Source organism: Rhinichthys klamathensis, unplaced genomic scaffold (genome assembly GCF_029890125.1).
Source record: "Rhinichthys klamathensis goyatoka isolate OS25496 unplaced genomic scaffold, OSU_Roscu_1.1 h1tg000011l_1, whole genome shotgun sequence".
Classification (NCBI taxonomy): Eukaryota; Metazoa; Chordata; class Actinopteri; order Cypriniformes; family Leuciscidae; genus Rhinichthys; species Rhinichthys klamathensis.
The window spans coordinates 10,325,384-10,344,882 of record NW_026606564.1 but is presented as its reverse complement, the minus strand read 5'-3'; the positions used below and the strand labels follow the sequence as shown (position 1 = coordinate 10,344,882).

Genomic DNA, 19,499 nt, shown 5'->3' with positions numbered 1-19,499 from the left:
TTTGTGGCCACGAGATATTAATTCGTGGTAACGTGATATTATGTTGTGGCCAAGAGATCATTTTGTCGAGGTTACGACATAGCTTCCCTATGTCCTACTCACTCCAAAGGGCAGACATTTATAATGACGTTTTTTAAAGGGGTCATCAATTGATAAGTAAAATGTTCATCATATTAAAAGAATATCATGTAAGTTTCAATCTGAAAACTTCCTTGTTAGTCCAAAATCAGCTTTTATTGAAACCAATAGCCCAGAAAATGGCTAGTTTAGAAATGTCTAGAAATGTCTATTATGATGTCATAGATAGGTCTGCAGAAGATCATCGTTACCACTGTAGCCCCGCCCACTGATTAACGCATGATAAGTAGCTAGTAGGTGAATAACTTTTTCTCTCTCTTTTTTTTTTAGGTAAATAACATGTGACGCTAACACAGGATCGGTCAACTACCCTAAGCAATAAACATGCCTTTGAAGATTGCAAAATATTGTGCAGTGCCAAGCTGTAGAAAAACCCAGTCGTTGCATAACCTTCCTTCTGATTCAAACACCAGGAATGCGTGGTTGAACTTTGTTTTTAATGAAGTTCCAGATCACGTGAATAAGACACTGTGCGTTTGTTCGCTTCATTTCGCTGCGGATTCCTTTGCAAACAAGAAACAGTTCGACGCTGGATTTGCAGAGAGAGTGAGATTAAAAAACGGTGCTGTGCCTTCTATATTGGATCCGACAAAAACGGCGCAACACACTTATGTGAGTAAAAAAAGCTTTTACTGTGTCACTATTGCTTTCTTTGTTACAGATCGTTTGATATGCACTGATTGTGTATGTGTTAAACCAAAATCACCAGTCATCAGTAATTTGATTGCTGTAAATGAATGATGAAAATAATATTTTATTTAATCTGTGTGATTATGTGAATTTGAGAACTTGTCCAATAAATATTCATACTAGTACACAAAAATGTACACTCACAGCTCCAATGTGAAAACCTGTCAAATAAAAATCTGAAGTTGAATGTTGAAATTTGCACTCGCAGACAATAGTCACAAACCTGTATTCTGAATTTGAAGCTGCAGACAAGTAGTCACAAATGTGTAAAATGCCATTCACAGAAATACAATGACAGACACAAACTTTTATAATTTGCACTTATTCTTACATTCATATTCACAGTACGACCTCAATTAGGCACTTGCAACTTATCAAATCTGTCATTGTAATTTCAAATTTCGCGTCTTGACCTTTGCTACTATTTTCACGATGCTTAATGCAACAGTGATATTAAAAGAAATAAATGATATTATCAAACTCAGTAAACACCATACTAGCATAGCTTACTATGTACAGAAAAGCAGATTAGCCCAGAATATGACGAAAGCAAATTTGTGTTCAGTGCAAATAAACCTACTGCCTGTGTTTTATTAATAATGTAGGCCTATAACGAATTGTTTTTATTTAAATTTTTATAACTGTTGGGCCATTAAGCCTCAAGCGTTTTCTTTGTTTTCTATGGGAGGAAAATGCTTAACGTACAATTAAACGCGTTGCGTTAATTTTCTGTGCTCATTTGCTTTTCTGTACGCTTTATTTGTATGGTGTTTTCTGAGTTTGGTCTTTTAATACCACTGTCTTAATCGCATTGCGTTCATATTCTGGGCTCATCTGCTTTTCTGTACATAGTAGTATGCATTATTAGTAGAGGTGGGAGAAAAAATCGATACAGCATAGTATCGCGATATTTTCGGTGGCAATACTGTATCGATAAACGGGCGCCAAGTATCGATCTTTTATTATTTAAATTAGCTACACATGAGAATTTAACTTTGGTAGTAGAGTGCGTGTCTGCGTGAGTGTTCAGCGGTGCCGCGTCTTCTATCTCTTCTCTCAAAATGTGTTGTGCAAGGCAAGCATCAAGCGCTGCGGCGACACACTCGCGTTTAGGAGACGGGACATGACGGAATATTCACTTGCACAATCGGGCCAGCTGTGCATCGTGACTGAAGTTTACCATTTGCACGTCTTTTTAAGTCTTACCAGTTTAAACATTCAAGCGATTTTAAACTAATCAGTGTTTGCGCGCTCTGAGATTATTTTCTATGCGCACATTCATAGAGAATCCGCCTCAAAAACAGCTGGCCAGTAACAAATGTTATTTTTCGCGGATTGTATTGCTTTAACACGCAAAATTGTGAAAAAATTTCGGTCTTCGTGAGTATACTCTAAACATAGTCGGTTTTGTCTTTAATAAGCATAAAACGCATGTGACAGTATAATGAACACAGGATCCGTGCACTAACTCTTAAAGTGACGGCAGCCATATGTGTCTGTCATTAATTTTGTTGTCAAAAAACAAAAACAAAAGATAGCTTTAAGTTAAAGGAATCAGGATTAATAGCCTATGTATTTAATTTAGTCAGGACTAAAATACTACCCAGTGTTACTATCTGGGTAGTATACAGTGTTGTATATCCATTTGATTACATTATTCAGTTTCTGTATTTATGAATACTAGTGTTAGACCTATTCAAAAACTTTTCTCTTTATTTGTCATTATTTGTATCTTTATTCCATTGTATTTATTTGTGCTACTTTTTTCAATTTAATTAAACAATTTAAATCAAGCATCCTTGTGTTGTGTAAATTCTTAACAATATTACCCCCATTGTAAAAATTGCAATGAGCGCAAACATTCAGGCGATATAAATGTAATAATTTTGTTTGGAAAAAATGCAAAAATTGAAGTTGAAAAAAGGTAATAAATTGCAATATATTGCAGAATATCGCAATATGTTTAAAATCGCAATAATATCGTATCGTGACCTAAGTATCGGGATAATATCGTATCGTGGTACCTCTGGTGATTCCCACCCCTAATTATTAGTATGGTGTTTGTTTACCGAGTTTTATAATATCATTTATTTCTTTTAATATCACTCTAATGCATTAAGCCATGTTAGCATTTCAGAACGTCCCCTTGAGGACGCGGGTTTCGTGACATCATCGCGTACAATAGAAGTCCCATTTCATTGGCTAGGCACCAACCAATAAAACGGCTCCTTTGAACACCCCCGCCCCCCTTTCTCTCTCGCCGCCACTGAGTTGCAAGTGCACAAGTTAGTTTTGCATCTAATATATCGTGAAAATAGTAGCAAAAATGAAAATCAGGTGCGAATTTTGAAATTGCAGTGACAGATTTGGTAAGTTGTAAGTGCCTATTTGAGGTTGTACTGCGAATGTGAATGAAAGAATAAGTGCAACTATGTACTACAAGTTTGTGTCTGTTGTTGTATTTCTGTGAATGGCATTTTACACATATTTGTGACTACTTGTCGGGGGCTTCAAATTCAGAATACAGGTTTGTGACTATTGTCTGCGAGGAGGGCTGAGCGATATGGCCTAAAAAAAAATCCCAGATTTTTTCACAAAAAAATCAGATTTATGATTTAAATCGATTTTTCCCTCCCTACTTAAAATCAATCTGCAGATGACAAAGAAATTGTTCAAAACGAGTTTTAACTTTTGTTTTGATATTCCCTTCTGGGATTTGATCTGGATTCCCCCCTTGGGGTTAAAGTGCTATATCAGAAACAACAAGCCCAGAAGACAAGATGACAAGCCCTGTCTTTGTAAACAGTGAAAATGTAACATAACATAAAATAGTTGGATTGGGATTGGGGGAATGTGTAAAAAAAGAAAAGAAAAACTTGCATCACAATAAGTGTATTGTGATTGTCAAAACATTTGGTAACTAAACATAATTTTATTAAGTTTATAACCATGTAAACACAACTGAGCTGTTTGGACTGTCTAGGATGTTTTACATATTAGAATTACTGGCATGCTACTGTTTTTATTATTGCTTGACACAAATTTCACAATTTCAATTCTTGTGATTTGATTCTGATCTTGATTCAATATCTATTAATTTGAATAAATATTGGGTACAGTAGATGCGTTAATGTGTTGTTAATTGTTAAAAAAAAAATCACCTAATGCTGTAAACATATAGAGGAAAATGGATGTGTGGCGTGAGAGCGTGTATAAAGTGACAATTTCGTGAGTCTCTCACAATGAATTCGTGAGTTGGCAGCCCTGCAGATTCAGTTTGTAAATGTTTTCGGCGGGTGGGCTTGTGCTGCCGCAGTCTTGTTCATTTGCCATGTTGTTTAAACTACACATTCAATGTATTGTAAATGATTGCATAAACTATTGCATAAAATAGTAGATTATCTATTTTGAACAGTATGACAAAATGTTTCTTCTAGACTCTATGTTTATGGGAAAATGTGTGAAGTGTTGTACTGTATCATGTGAGTTTGTCCCTCCCCATGGGGTAATGGTGCTGGCCGCCAGTATAAATGTGCTCATCTGTGTTTAATGGAGTTAGTCTGTGTTGATTTCTGCAATGGAGTATTTTTTACTTTGTTGATTTGTCTTATTTGGTGTTATTTTTGAAAAATTTGCATTTGGCATTATTCCTTTTGAATCTAATTTTGATGTTTTGGATAAGATTTTTCCTTTTTTTTATTTCTCCATTAATGTTATATATTTGGGGTAGGATTTTTCATGATTTTGCACGTGCATGTTTGGGTCTGTCATAATACATAACATTAATGAGAACACCATTTTAATAAATCGTTGTGAATTGATCGGGTTTAGACGCGTTGTTCCAGGAAGAGCAGAAGTACACAGTCTGACAAGCACGCATTTGAGGCGGTGTTGGTGACATGTTGTATTAGTCGTTATATTTGATTATTAAATAAGTAATTTAATGCTATTTTTCCCGCAGTGCTGAATGAGAAGAGCCATATATGTCTCTGGAACCACAGCCTACAGAAAGGTGATTTATAGGCGAGTTATAGGCTAATGATAATAAATGTGTCTGAAAAAATAACGACGTTTATTAATAAACTATTGTTTTCTAAATCAGTGTCGGCTAAAACATATCTCCATCTCCGCTGTAAGGCGGATGCACCTTTAGAGAGAAATGCACCTTTCATACGGATTACATAATCAGAAGATAATAAGCTTTCGATTCGAATTTGTTCATTTTAAAGTGGACATTTCAAGCTTTAGCATAGGCTATATTTTGTTTCAGTTCTCGCGCTCCAGTTCATCATAAAATATTATTATTTGCGTGCGTACACCGACCCCAAACACACTGCGTCTTCAAAGTCAAGTGACTGTAAATGTGCAAAAACTGTTTCCATCCAGTTTTGTGAAATATTCCTTTTTCGAATTGCCTGAAAAACCTCCTCATGCGAGCGTAAAAACTTTTTTGCGATAAATGGGAGTTTTTGCGAAATTGACGTGTTTCCTTTGAGCGTATTTTCAATTCGCAATTTGAAGGGTAATGGAAACGCGGCTAACAGCGCAAGTTTATAGTTCTGGACTCAATACTCAGGAAACGCATTGAATCTGAGAGTAGTGTTGTCAAGTCAAGTCATCTTCATTTATATAGCGCTTTTAACAATGTAGATTGTTCCAAAGCTGCTTTACAGTGATAATAGGAAATCAAAGCAACAGAGATTGATTTGGCTTTATGACAGCTCTAGAATAAAGTTATTTTCCAGCTAAAGTTAGTTTTAATTGATTCACTTCCGTCGCAACGATCATTTTAATCGTTTTACCTACTGTTTGGTTAACTTAAGTGCCGCTAACACGACACCGTTTTAACAGAAAACTCTTTAAGTTCTCTCTACGCAAACTTTAAAAACTCGAACCTGTGAGAACGCTGATGGCGTGCACCTGCACAATAAGAGTTCATTCTATAGGTATGCGCGTTTGATTATGTGCGCAGGCATGTAGTCCTTCGCTAAAAAAACAACCCTCAACAAATAGGGATGCATGATGATATCGGGACATCGGTATCGGCCGATAAAAGCTTAAAATGACCATTATCGGCATCGGCAGATATGAATATTACATTACTGCCGATGAGCCTTGCCGATAGGGTGGGGTGTTTCCTATGCGCACGTGACGACCGTGAACGAAGCATGAGCGCCAGCAACTTAAACTTCCAACTAGGGGTGTATGATAATCACGGTTTTTGGACGATTAAAATGTCTCCACGATCTGCTTTTGAAGAAAAATCATAGTATCGTGCATTCTATCAGTTCAATTCTGGCGCCTTCATCTCAACATACTGTACAACGCGACGTACATTCACATCACATCACATGTAAACGCAGAGGTAGAGTTACACTCACGGGACACTGCAATTCACAAAAGTTCATTATTTGCATGTGCGTCAAAATCTTGCTACTTTAAACATCTCATTCACGTGCTGATGAGCTGTTCTAACATGCTCTTTTCTGAGCGCGTATACACGACGCTCACAGGAACTAAAAAAGCCTGTCACAGTGCCTGCATACTGGACTTATTGTGCTGATACTGTCAAATACACACAAGTTTTACATAAACAAAGTTGGTTATGTCTAAAGTGAAAGCAAACAGAGGAAATCTGTTTGTCAAATCTGTTTGCGTGCAGCTCTTAAAGAGACAGTATCTATAATATGCTGCCGCTTGTCCTTAAAGAGAGACTGCACCCAGAAATCAAAATTCTGTCATTATTTACTCACTCCGGCTAGTCCAAAACTATTTAAAAGGTCCATTTCGTCCTTGGGCCGTAGGGATTCGGACGGGGCAGTTCGGCCTTCGTCCTGGGTGGGGCGCCACACCTGACCCGTCCCACTAACCCACTATTTGTCCGTTTGACCACTGTTTTGGGCAGACCCCCCACCCCGCCCCCATTCCACGAACCCACTATTTGTCAAATAACCCACTATATTTATCAAACGTCCCAGGACCACCCCCCCACTCCGAGGCCACGCCCCATCCCACGAACCCACTATTTGTCCAATAACCCACTATTTGTCCAATAACCCACTATATTTACCAAACGTCCCGGGTATCTTGGGAGTGGAGCCGAGTTGGAGCTCCAAACTCCGGGTGTGAGGAGGGCCCATTGGGTCCCTTCAGACCCCACCGTCCCCAGCTCCTGGGACCTTCCGTTTCCGAGATACGGCCACTTCCTTTCCAGCTTTGACCGGGTGTATCTCGGGAACCAAGCCGAGTTTGAGCTCCAAACTCCGGGTGTGGGGAGGGCCCATGGGTCCCCTTCAGACCCCACCGTCCCCAGCTCCTAGGTCCTTCCGGTTCCGAGATACGGCCACTTCCTGTCAAGCTTTGACCCGGTGTATCTCGGAAACCACGTCGACTTGGAGCTCCAAACTCTGGGTGTGTGGAGGTACCCATGGGCCCCCCATGACCCCAGAGTATGGAGCCCAAAGTCGGCTTGGTTCCTGAGTTATGCCCTGTCAAAAATGGACCTGGTGTATCTCGGGAACTAAGCCGGGTAGAGCCACTGTCCGCGAAGCCTCTATTTAGTACAATGGAATAAATTCTACGTGGGATCATCCCACGAAGCCACTATTTGTCCAATAACCCACTATATTTTTTAAATGATTTTCCCGCCATACATTAAAATAAGCTGCAAATGGACACAATCCCACGTGCAATCTATTGAATGGGGATTCAGACAGTTTCTTTGATAGACATTTTTTAAAAGTTCCATTCTTGATAAAAAAAACTATTTTACTGCACTCAGGGGGCTCCCCTGAGTCCGTAGCACCAAGTCCCATCCCACAATTCCACCGTCCACGAACCCACTATAGAAATGCACTTTTTAAGCTCTAGCTCTGGCCCCTGGGGGGCCACGAGGTCGTGGGTGGTCTCCCCGGAAAGGTCTCAACCCGTTCTTCAAATTTGGTGTCCCTAGGAACCAGTGGGGCTTCATAAAAAATTAATACGTTGCTGCTCCTTTGTCATTTTCATTAGAAATCAGACCCACTCACTGTTCTCAAGTTGTGTGAAAGCAAGTGCTCATTACAAAGCACAGATGACAATTTTTTAACCCATTAAAGACAAGAACACAATGGACACACACACCGAAAGGAAAGAACAATAAAACTTTATTTTAAAAAAAAGGTCAAAACTAATAAAAATCAGAAAAAAAATTGGGGATGAGATCTTCTGAAAAACAAAACATCGTTTTAGTGGAACGCTTATCGAGTAACCGCAGCAACATTATGAATTGTGATGACAAACGGACTCTTACCCATGTCCACCTCCCGCTCCTGTGCCAGCGCTGTGGCCCCGACGGTGGTCAGCTCCGCCCGGCTCGGAGTGTTTTCTTCTGAAAAACAAAGCGTCAATTTAGTGGACCACTCGTGGATTATGTGCAGCGCTATTAGAACCGTGATGACACGGGGGATTCATACCTGTGGTGGCCTCCAGGTCATCGGGGATCCACAGCGCTGGTGCCGGATCGAACCCGGAAAAGAGCTCATCTGAAAGACGAACCGTCGGTTTTAGTTGTCAACAATCATTAACAATCATCGATGATCACTGATATCAGGATCGTGACGATCCATGGATTCATACCGATGACGTCCTGGATGTAATCGTGCCCAGAATCGGATGGCGAGACCTGAGGCAGTGCCGGCTCCGTGGACCGGGCCTTGTCCCAGGAGGCTTCGGCCTGGAAGAAGTCGGGGACCATCATGGGTATGGCTGGGTTGCTGTCCCGCAGCGCCTGAAGCTTCCCCACGGTCACCGACTTCTCCAACGCCCTCAACCTCGAGGTGGTCTGAAACGTAGAAAAACACACGATGGCATTCGTTAAACCAACAACAAACAGACGGGTGTATCACACACCGATTTAAAACACGGGGTCAGTTTTAACGCCGACTTACCGTCAGGTCCCGGTGGCCCTTGAGGAGATGTTTCTCCGGGTACCTGGCGACCTTGCTGGAGAGCAAACAGGCCAAGTCCGTAAGCTTAACTCTGTGGCAGGCATATTTTATAATTATGGCCCTCTGCTCGAGGTTGAGCATGGCGTGGGCGCCCCTCAGGTGCTCGCTGAGGTACGCCACCCGAGCTGAGCACATTGGGCATTGAACACCTGTGAGAAAAAATTTGCCAAAAAAGTCAAAACAAACACACACTCACACAGCTTATGACACAAAACTGATGTGTAACAAACCATTTGTAACATTTTTCCACGGACGACGTCAACTTACTCTTTCTGAAACGTTTCATCATCTTTAAAGGATGAAAATAACACACTTGAATCAGCTAAAATCATTAAAGACAATTCAATCAAAAAAAATGACAGCCCTTCGGGGGAACTTGGCCTTAAATAACTTCCCTGGACTGATCAATTTAGGCCCGAAAAAGAAACTAAACAGTCATGCACGTGTTACAAAGCAAAAGAGCTGATTATAAGAACTGATTATAAATTAACACAAAAACTGATTACAAAAGAACTGATTATAAGAACTGATTATAAATTAACACAAAACTGATTACAAAAGAACTGATTATAAGAACTGATTATAAATTAACACAAAAACTGATTAGAAGAACTGATTATAAATTAACACAAAAACTGATTAAAATTTAACAAACTTTTTTTTTTAAAACTATTGGTCGGCTTCCGCTCCCTCTTTGCCCCGGCCTTTAGGATTGCCGTCCTGTGGACCGCCGACCAAAGCAGCTTCTGGGCCACTTTGTGCGGGGACTTCATTGGCAACAGCCGGACCACGGGACGCCGACGGCGCTTGGCCGGGCTGGACTGGGCCTGCAAAGAGCGAGAGGGGAAAGAAGAATGAGCAAACACGCCAAACACTCGCCAGACAAACGTTTAAAAAGACCCGCCAAAAGTCAGACTCACCGAAGTGGACGGTTTCCCCTCATCCTTGTCCGGGTCCGGGGGGCTGGCGGAGGGGGCCGGTTTCTTCCGTGCCGGTCTCTTCCGTGCCCTCCTGGGCGCCTTGGGACGGGAGGAGGTGGTGGGGCGCTCTGGGGTCCCCGGGGGGGCATCCTCACCCTCCACGGCTGCCTCGAACAGCGCCCGCTGTTCCAAGGCCTGCTTCGCATCCAAGTTCAGGGAGTAGAACTTGTCAGCCGTGGAGGTGTCGTGGCACATGAATCGTGCCACTTTGTGCCTGTCCCCGGGGCTGTGGGTGTTCTTGGCCTGTTCAGAGAGAAAAGCACAGTTGGAAACAAACACGCTTACGTCACAAGTTCACAAGGCAGAAAAACACGGGCTGGAAAACTCACGTGGGTTGCGATGGAGGTCCTCACGTCCGTGAATGTTGGAGTTCCCGGCAGGTCTAGCCCAGCCCATGCCTCCTGAAAGTATTGGTTCAGGTTCTTGCACGGGCTGGACTTTGACGTGAAGAAAAAGTAGTGAGCGTCGGCACCGCCCACTAGCTCTTCCCTCATGGCCAGGAACTCCGTCATCCAGGCGTACTCCCTATCGGTCACGGCCAGCTGAGCGGCCCCGAACGCCTGGTTGGTCTTGTGGGTGGATATCTGTGGAAACAGCAACAAACGAGCGGCGTAAGAGAAGGACAGAGACACATAAAGAAAGAGAGAGAGAGAACATTTAACATTCAACTCACATTAATCGCATAGCACCCGTCCATGGCGGCCTGGCGCGCTGCCTCCACCTCCCCAATGGTCATGTTTTGGAACACCCCACTGCGATGCCCGTAGATGCAGGCTAGGTACACGGTGAGGTGCCCATAAAACGACCACTGGTCCTTCCTGTCAAGGGTCACCTTCAGACGGGCTGTGAAAAAACAACAAAAAAAGTGTTAAAACAGAGTGCTACGCAAAGGTTTAAGAGGTAAGAGGAGGCAAAAACTTACCAAGGATTTCAGGTATGGCGGCCTTGGGGATCAAGTGGCCCTCCTTGGCCTGTTTGACCCCCACTTCATGGATGACCACTCTCCGCCGAACCGAGCGGATGAGACTCTTGATCTCCCGGTTCAGGCCGACCATCACGGTGCGGGAGAGGCGGCAGTTGGGCGGCGGGGTCTCCGTGACGTATGCCAGGAATTGCGAGACATTTTTAAGGTACATTTGGATCATCGGCTCCGCGATCTTGGCCTGGTTCAAGGACTGGTGCCAAGACCGCATCCTCGCCGTCTGATTTAAAAATGTCAAGCTGGCCAGGTCGGTGTGCCCCGCCACCATAAATGCGATAAAAAAATGTTACCTAAAGAGCTTCGACCCCACGTTGTTCACCAGCCTGGGAGTGGGGTCGGCGCCCTCCTGGTGGCCACGGAACTCCTCGAGCAGGACGTCTGCAAAAAGAGAGAAAACACACAACAACATACAGGGTCAGAACAAAAACACGGGGGTCAGAAAACACTGTCCGCAGAGGGAGAAGCCACAAAGTAATAATAATAATAATAATACATTTATTTAAAAAAAGCATTTAAAAGTTGCTTTCTCAAAGCGCTTTAGAGACAAACATAACAACAGAAAAGCTACACACTTTAAACAAAAAAAAAAAAGAAAGTAAAATAAATAATCAGGTAAAAGCAATCCTAAAATAAAATAAAAAGTACTCACTCAGAGCTGGCACGTGGTCCGGGAAAGGGTGCCTCTCCTGCTGCGGAGGTTGCTGGGCAGGGGCGAGAGGCTGGGGGACCTCGCCGGCCGGCTCCTCCGAAGGCCCGGCGCAGGGCTCTTCTTCCTCCTCCTCCTCCCCGCCATCTCCCTTCTCGGGAAAGCGGAGGGCAGACATTAGTCTCCCCGTCACCCTGGCTACCTGGTAGGAGGGGGTTGGCCTCGACCTCCTCTTCAGGCGCTTGTAGCGGCGGGTGAGTTCCTGCAGCGCCTTGCTGATCGTGTCGACCTGGAGGTGCATGTCCGCCAACTGGTCCCTGACGCACAGGCAGGCGGGGTTGGCGCAGGGCAAAGCAGGGGCCTCCACCACCTCCTCCTTCTCGTCCTCCTCCACAGACCCCGAGACGTCTTCCTGGTCCAGAGTGGAGGCCAGCGGCACTGTTGGGTTACTCGCCCTCAGCTTGGCGAGGTCCTCCATGATTCTCCTCCTCTTAATGGAAGCCATCGTCTACCGCCGAGTCGAGGCTGTGAGCTCGCTGTGGCACTTCAGGTGGCGGTCCATCTGGGAGGTGGACTTACCACAGGCGGGCACCGGGCAAGTGCCCTTCCGGACATCCACCCTCCCAGAAGAAAGTGCCAGCAGCAGCTTCCTCTCCTCCTTGTTCCTGACGAGGTGGCTGGTGGTCAGGTGCTGGCTGAGCTGAGCTGATGGTACGAGCGGGAGCAGATCGGGCAGTCTTCAATCGCCATGTCGAGTTTTTGCGGTAAAGACTGACTCCTGCAGGGCTCTTTTATACTGTTTTTGAGGCCACTTTCAACTCAAGGACTGTCCAAAGTGGCCTGGGAGTGGTCGTCCAATCAGCAGGCAGTCTTTTGAGGCCACTTTCAACTCAAGGACTGTCCAAAGTGGACTGGAAAAGGTTGTCAAATCAGCAGGGGGTTTTTAGGCCACTTTCAACTCAAGGACTGTCCAAAGTGGACTGAGTGTATGGGCGGGGGAGAGGCGTTTTTTGAGGCTAATAATACATCATTTATGGTTGTAATGTACATCAATGTTTGGATTTTAATTAAAATACAATGATCAAAACTAGTGTGATGTGTTCAATAGAATGTACTTTGTACAGTAGAGGTGGTTTAATCAACAACAACAACAAAAGAAACCTCATTTGTACCACTGAGTCCCACTGAGTCTTGTTAAACACGTTTCATTAAAATAAAAGCTTAAAAACCACTTTGTCCACGAAGCCACGATTTGTCCCGCCAGACAAAGATGCTTTTCAGGTGTCTCACACAAGGCAGTGTGAAGCCAAGGAGAGCCCCTTCACCCACTGAGGTCTGTCCAGACAACCGCACCGCTGGAGGTGACAGGATTGGTCAAGAAGGGACAAGGCCGTCTAATTTGATCCAATGGCGGCATTCAAATTAGCGGTGAAGGTCTCACGCGTGTTCCGTCTCTTCCCATGGCAAAGGGATTTTTAATTAAATGCAATACATTTTATCTTATGTATTAACTCCATAAAATGAAAAAGGTTTCTCAATTATATCTGTGCATCATTAGATATACATTAATGTTTGACTATTCCTTTTAACAATTTATTATGTCAGGTAAATGTATTATTACAATTTCATAAGCAATTGAAAGATAATCAATGCAAACCATCAAATGTTCTAGAACAAAGAGGAAAATCTTTTACCCGACATTATGAAATACATGAATGCTGAGTCTCGGCGACTCAGCATCCACGGGCTGATCTGAGATACAGAAAATAGCCCTGATCTTCTAGCTGCATTTCCTTATATACCCAGACCTCATTTCATATGTAAACCTGAGTTCACCCCCTGGGGGCAGAAGTTGATTTACATGGTACCATTTGCTAACAGTGGAAATTAGCATTGAGTTCACACCTTCTGAGAGCAGGAGGGTTTACCCATCCACCCTCCTTTGTGTGTATGTTATCTAAAAAACTCTTAAAAACCTTATTACCTTTGTTTTACTTATTTGGAAATAGGACATTCATACCAGACACACTTGTAGACATATCAAATAATACTAAACACATGTATAAAACTATGATGGTTGTTCAAATTTAAACCATATAGATTCTTGTGTGAGTTTGGATGATCTCTGCAAGAGTGGGGGATGCAGGGAAGAAGTGTGTGTGTGAGAGTTCAAATGTTAATTTGCCAAGGTTCTTCGTCTCATAGACCTGTGGTCAGGTCTATCTCTTCAACCAGTTTTCCAGTCTTACAGAGCCCTAATATCTAATCATAGTAGCTGAGGAGCCAGACAAGCACACAAGTTATTTTTAAATTACCTTCATCAACTCAGCCCAGTCTTTGGCAAGGAATGGCATCACTGGCTCATCCGTCGGGTACCTCTTCAAGAAGGGCTCAAAGGTACGGGCGATGGTCGTGAAAAAATGCAACTTTGCTAAGATCAGGGGATCCTTTTGAGCGGCCTCTATTGTGTTGTACGAGCCTGTACCAGGGTTTGGCAGCTCCTTTCTTTTTACCGCATCCATATACAGCTGAAGTGAAGGCCAGACCTCCAGAGCTCTCTCTACCACAGGCAGGTTCTCCAACCATCGATGGCCACAGAATGATAGCGGGAACACTGATGACTTTGTGACTGTCACATAGTCTTCCCTCCTCGCTGGAACATTGTTGAAGAGAGTGTGCATTGATCTTAATAGCTTTTCCACCTGCCACATGGAGAAACCTGCCTTGAAAGCGTTGTGCAGAGTATGAAGCCCACAGCTCCCCACGGACACCAGCTGAGCACCCCCATACATTTCATGCATGTCGGATTGGAGAAGCTCAAAGAACTTAAAATTTACATTGGGCCCATCCATCGATACAGAGACCAGCCTGCTGAGATTCAGCTGCTGCACACACTCTTTGAGGGAAAACAATAAAAAGATGAGGATAAATAAATAAACCACTTAATTGATAACATACACACATGCACATGCACACACAGTTTTGCACTTTTCTAGTTCAAGTTCAAGCAAGTATCACCATGTTTGACTAGGCCTACATGTCTGTTTCTATCAAGTTATCCATGTGGGCTGTTTCTGAAAATACACCCACGCCATGCAAGTGATGAAACAAATTAAACGATTTTTAAATTTAGATTATATTGGGCTAGTTCGTTTTCTATTTTCTCAAAACAGTATGGCTAGAGTGGTGCAGAGTAGAGACCATTACATGATATAACGGTGTCGCTACTCTCCAAATTAGTTTGAATGAATGGATCAAACACATGTTTTAGGCTATTCATAGACGTAGATTTGCAGATAAAATTATTTCAAATATTACATGCAGCATTAGAAATCATATTTGTTTAAATATTAAACGTTAATTACTTACTTTAAAGTGCTTTAGCAAATCCTGGGCCGTGGCATGGCCAATGAAGTGTGATCCCAGGTACCGGGAATGCACCTTGTCGTCATTCCAGAACCGAACGTGTATGTCCAGCTGTTTCTTCTTGCTTATGTGATTTAAGCTTTCAACGAACATGAGAACATAAGGCCCCAAGACCTTGGAGACGAGGTCTTTTTTAATATACTCTGCCAAGCCAAACAAGACCTTGGAGACGAGGTCTTTTTTAATATACTCTGCCAAGCCAAACCGGGTGATGTATGAGTTCTTATCTTTCCCGCACGTAAAGGTTTTGGCTATGTCAGAGTCTGGGAACATTGTTTGGAAAAGTTCGGCAATACCTTCGTTCCCGTTGTACGACTGGTGTTTGGTCACGGTATTCAACACCCACAGGACCTCCGCTTTCAGTGTAGAGGTTGATCCGAAACCACTGTGTCTGTGTGCAGCACTGGATGCGAAAGAAACGGAATCCAGCGTTGTACTTGGATCGGGTAACGTTAGTGACGGAGCCGAACAAAACTGACTGATTGCCTGCACCCGCTGCAGGCCTTTTACAGCAATGCTTTTCAGACTTAGCATGCGATTTTAAGGCTTTTATGCCTAAACTAGACAGCTCCAACGCCTTCTTACACAGTGTGCAATAGGCTTGATAACGATTGTTTGTGACGGGCTTGAGCCAACTACTAAATGCACTGTCTTCGAGCCATTGATCGTTAAATGTACACTTTCCCATTATCATAGCCCGGACGATTTCAGTTAAACTAAGCAGCGAGTGACAGTACAGTTTGGAGTTCGCGCGGGTTTCTGAAAGTCCTTCCGACAAGTCTGTTTGCTGCACTGCCGCATGGACCTTGTAGTTCTGAAATGCTGTGATACCACCCAGATTCCTCAGAAAGAACTACAACAGGCGAAACGAATGAATGCCGGGGGGAAAGGCGATCGTAGAAACAATGAATGAACGAGCATATCAATTTGAGATGTGGCTAAATGTAATTTATGACCTTGTATGGAAAATCCGGATGTTTTTATGACTTTTTATGGCCTAAAATTCTCATTGTTAAATTTAAGACGTTTTATGACTTTTTATGACCCCGCGGATACCCTGTGTTTTGTCGACTAGCCCACGACACCTCAAGAGGTCTCGACAGTGACTTTGGCATCCCAGAGTCACCCCCCTCCGTCCCCCACTCAACTCAGCCCTGCTTACTGACCTCTACATCCCTCCTGCTGCTGAGACCTAACCACAATCTCACAATCTCTCTGCAACCCAACCATACGCGCCAACCCGTTTGACTAAGGCTGTCGAGCCCCACTGGTGCGTTAATATGCAGTTTCAGTGGCAACGGTTCCATATGTCATACCACCTACCGCAAAAGGCTAACCAAAACTGAACATTTATATATAAAAAATATATTGTATTTAGACAGTATCGCATATTTGACCGGAGTCTGAAATATATTTCACTAAATCATTATAACCTAAGCAGTTATTCAAAAAGTTTACACGAGCCTACACGAATGTTAGGGATATTGTGAGGTAATATTTCCTATGTCAAAAACTAGGCAAAATATAGTCTGAAAATTAATTTGAGCTCTATGATCAGAAAAGGAATTATATAACACTAAACAACTTACTCCGAACTTATCCTCGGCGGGATCAATTCGTTCTTCAAAATGCAGCCGTTGGTCGTCCGAGTTTCAAATTCCTCTGAGGAAAATGTGAATTCTTCCCCGCTGTCCAGAATCATCTGAAGGAATAGAGTGCCATCCTCAAAACGCGATGAACTATCAGTCAATCTGATGAAGAAACTTCGTGTTGTTATGGCATTGATCAGGGGCGTGTGCGATGCATAACGTTAGATCACCTATTTACCATGTGAAAAGCTCTGGGGGCGTTCTCTTCATAAAGAGAAATCTCTCGTATCTCTGTGACAAGTATTGACTGAGTTACAGTTAATTTTTCGGACGCGTTTCAGAATGGACTTCACTGACAGAGAGAAGGCAAAACGCGCATCATGTTTATTTTTCTTTATTTGACGAAAAGCACAACACTTTGTTTTTATTGTGAGTACCTAATGATATACAACACTTATATGTAAGATCAAAATCAACAGAGTAATTTGATTCTCTTTTGCACTGATAAGGAAAAAATCGAGCTCGTCGCGACGGCCGACCCCAGAGGGTTAAAAAGCCATAAAACGAGCATATACCTGCTGATGCATAAAATAGAACAAAGCAATACATGTAGGTTACTCACAAACACTTCTCTGTGAAAATGACAACTGAGCTTGCTTCAGTTTCCATGTTTTCCCATTACATTTCCAGCATTTGCAACTTCTCTGCAAAACTTTATGACGCCGGCAAAAACAATGAATAATACTGTTCAGAAAACAATGCATAGGCAAAACTTGTACCACCTCTCTCTGATATTTGTTAGTGTGGCTCTTAGGTGTAACAGTAACACCCCATCCCAGATCACAAACATCATCAGTCCTTTAAAACAGTGAATCTGTAAAAAGCCTTGTCTCGAGTGCTTGAACCTTAGGAGACAGTTTGTTGCCATCCAGCCCAAGGAAAACTTTCTGGACGACTTCAAAGGTATGTCGTAGCTCCTTGGGATAGCTCAGATTTAGGGAATATATTAGTCCAATTAGCAATGCAACAGCATTACCTACATTACGAAGATCTTTAAGTACTGTAACGCCTTCCAGAATCACTCCAACATCAGACAGGCAGATCAGTGACATCACAGCATTCACTCCTGATGACAAAAATCCCTAGGACCGTTTCTTCAAAGGCATTCTGAGCACAAACGAAATCTACATCCTATAAAAAAAATAAAAAAATACATTCTTATACACCATTCAGATTTTCTTACTCCATACTTTTATTTCACACAATAAAAAAAAAAGTGCCATCAAAGTCAGGCAACACAAACCTGTTTCAAGACTTGAAACAATATCCCCCATTTGCACATGCAGAAACTAAGAAAGCAGAAACTAAGAAATGAATTTGAATGTTTGAATGAAGACAAATGTTTGAATGTTCTACCTCAGATTTGTGAAATGTTCACCTGTTTGGCAAGTGTTTGTCATATGTTCTGACAATAAAGAATAGGCTAGTATAAAACCACAATTAACGCTCTGGTTTCTACAACTTTAACTTGGGAGCAAAAATCTGCCTTTAAACTTGAAAGAAAAAAAGATTTGACATTTATCATGATAATTATCGATATTGACTGATAATAGAACAATTATCGTGATATTTTTTTGGGGCCATATAGCCCAGCCCTACCTGAACACTACTGCTAGATCTACCCGGAAAACTCTGAAAACACATAGGCCTAAACAAATTATTTCATTTCAGCCTTTCTTTGTACGATTGTATTTTTTGTGCCATTTCTAATTTGATTATTTGTTCTTATTTTATTACTGAATGCTTACTTGTCTTTAGTAAGGTTTTAAATTCACATTAATTAGGCTAGTAGTTTTGCTGTAGTTTCAAAATTGTAATAGAGAATTGTGATATTTCACAGCTATCTAAAAAATATAACCGCTGACCCAATCCTCAGCAATGAGCCTTGTACCATTACACCCCTGTGTCACTATTTAGAATTAAGTAACTAATTACAGATTAGGTGTAACAATCAATAAGGATAAATTAAAATCTAAAGTTTGACTTTTGTAATATTTTTACCTGTATACTTTGCTGGGTGAGACACAACGAAGACACCAGGCTGTATGTCGACAAAAATGGTATAAAAAGAACGTGATGTTCCAGCTAAAGATGAAGACGACGTCCATCCAGCATCAGATCTAATAGGGGAGGCGGAAAACAGCTCAGCAAAACCATGTGAGAACAGCGGAATCGACCAATACAGTGCACAAAATGTATTACTGTCTTGTTACTTGTTTAAGACACTCAAGATACACAGAATAAACATTGATTTTAATACTGTACTACAGGTACAATAAATGAGAATAAAATCTACACGTTTGACTTAAGTAAAATTAGATGCGTGAGACACGATGGGTATTCAAAGACATGGCTAATGTATTAAACAAACCGCAGGCGTCTAATTTACATAAATGGTATTAAAAAGGGATGATAATCCACCTCGAGAAATTACGGCCTAGGCCGTAACGTTATAATTTAGGCCGTCAAAAAACGTCACTTGCGTGAGAAAAGCGGACCTGAACTGCACTAAATATATAAATGTGTGGGTACAGGTTTAAGACACTTAACATAAGCAGTGGATAAATATCGTCTTTTTATACATTACTAACGTTACCGCATGACGACTATCCGCATCCCACAAGGCCTCACGCTATATTTAAATTCAGAAGGCTCCATTATACAAATATTTTTTGTAATAAAATACATCAATATCAACCGACATCATAAAATATCTACCTAAAACTCTAATAACACAGATGCAAATAGATTAAAAAATTACCTGTTAGTTTCCAGCTTGCGCTCCAAATAACACACGACGAGCAGCCTCCCGCTTTAAAACCGGTTATGGGTAGTTTGTGGCAGAGCCGTTGGTTTGTGGTAGTGATAGTGATTGAGCCGTAGAAAAAACAAGTTACATTTCACGCCATAGCATGATGTCATGTGCAAACAATATTCTCCTGTGTTTGCTTAATTATTATAAATGATTTATGAATTTAATTGAATCACAAAGTTTATGGT

At 42.1% G+C, this 19,499-nt stretch overlaps 1 protein-coding gene and 1 long non-coding RNA gene across 2 annotated transcripts in view; one reads left to right on the top strand and one right to left on the bottom strand.

The window, feature by feature from the left end:
* Window positions 1-410: 410 nt before the first annotated feature.
* The window catches only part of LOC130099279 (zinc finger protein 235-like), a 30,142-nt gene continuing 11,053 nt past the window's right edge, over window positions 411-19,499 (top strand). Inside the window, exon 1 of the mRNA XM_056264891.1 lies at window positions 411-750. Coding sequence (XP_056120866.1) covers window positions 463-750 — 288 coding nt within the window. The 5' untranslated portion in view covers window positions 411-462. The remainder of the gene's footprint in view (window positions 751-19,499) is intronic.
* LOC130099570 (uncharacterized) lies at window positions 10,266-10,741 on the bottom strand. Its single transcript, XR_008808411.1, has 3 exons — window positions 10,719-10,741; window positions 10,470-10,639; window positions 10,266-10,380 (listed from the first exon to the last, which is right to left on the bottom strand). It is a non-coding gene; the product is annotated as an uncharacterized LOC130099570 (long non-coding RNA).